Source organism: Gossypium raimondii, chromosome 6 (genome assembly GCF_025698545.1).
Source record: "Gossypium raimondii isolate GPD5lz chromosome 6, ASM2569854v1, whole genome shotgun sequence".
NCBI lineage: Eukaryota > Viridiplantae > Streptophyta > Magnoliopsida > Malvales > Malvaceae > Gossypium > Gossypium raimondii.
Window position 1 is genome coordinate 40555867 of NC_068570.1, and position 1994 is coordinate 40557860.

A 1994-nucleotide genomic window follows, 5' to 3' on the forward strand; every position below is an offset into this window, starting at 1 on the left:
ACTTTATTTTGAATTATTTAATTTTATTAATAATACATAAAATTATATATTATTAGTGCATTAAATATTAATCTACTTAAATTTATCAAAAATGCTAACATATGATTAAATTTATTATTATAAATATATTTGTATTGCATATAAAATTTTATCATATTTATATAAGATATTTTGTTTGTTAATATTAAATTATGAGACACCAGAAAATATATTTATATAAATTAAAAATAAATTTTGGTTGAACTTATGAGGATTATGGTGTTCTACTTCTAGTTTTAAAACTCACCATGGTAATATCTTATAAAAACATTTTAAAAGAGAAGTATAAAAGGATAGAAACACCCTTAAATCATAATTATTATTTTGTAAAAAAAAACTTTTAGTAAATTTCTAATTAAGGGTGTGTTTGATAAATTAAAATTTAAGTGTTCAAAATTAAATATGAATTTTTATTGCAAAATTTTATAAGTGCTGAATTTTTATTAGAAAATTGTTCTGTAAATTAGTAAAATAAATATTGAATATGATTATGTTGTTTGGTAAAAGTAAATATTAATTTTTAATTTTAATCTTATTAATATAATATTTTAGATAATTTTAGATAAAAATAAATATGATAATTTGAATATCTCATTTTTTAGAAAATAATTTAATTTATTTTTAATAAATTAAAATAGATTTAATGTTTTCTACATTGAGTGATAATTGTACCTAACTTGTTACTTATCTTATTCAACAATATTTTTGTTAAAAATTTATATTAAATAAAAATGATTATCAAACACATTAAAATTTTATCAAACACACCCTAAGTTATTTTTGAGTATCTAATTGACTTGTCACACAAACTCAATCAAAAGCTTAAATAATAACATAGATAAATATATTTAATAATTAATTATTTTATATTAAAAATAATTAAATATTTTTAATTTACTTAAAATTCCACGTATTATTAATCCAGTGAATGAGAGCAATATAGATAGGTAAGGGAACCTTTAAAACAAAGGTAGTCTTTTCAATTCAGTATTGTTGGTAGCTGCTTAGTATTGCTTATCAAACAAATACTTTAATATCCATGGAGATCAACAACCCTAATCCCTCAAAAATGGATAGGAAATTCATTGAGAGAAACAGGAGAATTCAAATGAAAGCTCTCTATTCTAAGCTCAATTCCCTCGTTCCACATCACACCTCTAGGGTTTACTCTTCTCTCTCTCTCTCTCTCTTAATCTTTTACCTACGAACTTGCTCCAAAATGTGCACAGATCTTTGCTAAATCTGGGGTTTTTCTTCCCCTCTTTATTTACATTGCATGATGCATGGGGTTTATTCAATTTGCAGGAAGCAATATCACTGCCTGATCAACTAGATGAAGCTACAAATTACATAAAAAGTTTAAAGGCAAACTTGGAGAGGATGAAGGAAATGAAAGACGGATTAAGGGGATTAGTGGAAAGGGCAAATACAAGTCGCAGCTATGGGTCAAAATCTCCTCAAATCCAGATTCAAGAAATTGGTTCTTCTTTGGCGATCGCCTTGAACACTGGCTTCAACAGTCAGTTCATTTTCAATGAAACCATTCGTATTGTTCATGAAGAAAGAGTCGAGGTTGTGAATGCCAATTTCTCTGTTGTCGATGATGATACTGTTTTCCACACTATTCATCTCACGGTACTCATTGCTAGTGTGCTTTCTTCACATTCATTTACCCCCCCCCCCTTTTTTGATGAATATTGGTTTGTGGGTTTTGTTTTTGAAATTCTTGGGTTGAAAACGTTGTAGATTGGGGAGCCATCGGCAGCTGCCAGGATATCTCAAAGATTGAACAAGTTTGTCCACGATGTTGATGCATCCAATAAGTACTGAAAGGTACTGTCTTAATGGGGTAAATAATCTGAATCATTGATCTTATAAACTACACCTATTGTTATGAAATTATAAATGATGTTTTCAATTCCCCATATGAAATCTTCTTGTTGTTTTAGGTTGGA

The 1994-nt window shown here is 27.0% G+C and overlaps 1 protein-coding gene across 1 annotated transcript; it reads left to right on the forward strand.

Annotated features, from left to right (window-relative positions):
* Window positions 1-1057: 1057 nt before the first annotated feature.
* Window positions 1058-1994, forward strand: LOC105772413 (transcription factor bHLH162). The gene is made up of 3 exons (XM_012593685.2): window positions 1058-1201; window positions 1345-1674; window positions 1786-1994. The coding sequence occupies exons 1-3, from the start codon at window positions 1079-1081 to the stop codon at window positions 1867-1869; spliced, it is 537 nt and encodes a 178-aa protein (XP_012449139.1). The 5' UTR covers window positions 1058-1078; the 3' UTR covers window positions 1870-1994.

Bases quoted from the DNA above. Each gene is read 5' to 3' on its own strand.
- LOC105772413 (XM_012593685.2), top strand. From the start codon at position 1,079: ATGGAGATCAACAACCCTAATCCCTCAAAAATGGATAGGAAATTCATT. The intron at 1,202-1,344 runs GTTTACTCTTCT...TTCAATTTGCAG, and splicing joins TTCCACATCACACCTCTAGG to GAAGCAATATCACTGCCTGA. The intron at 1,675-1,785 runs GTACTCATTGCT...AAAACGTTGTAG, and splicing joins TCCACACTATTCATCTCACG to ATTGGGGAGCCATCGGCAGC.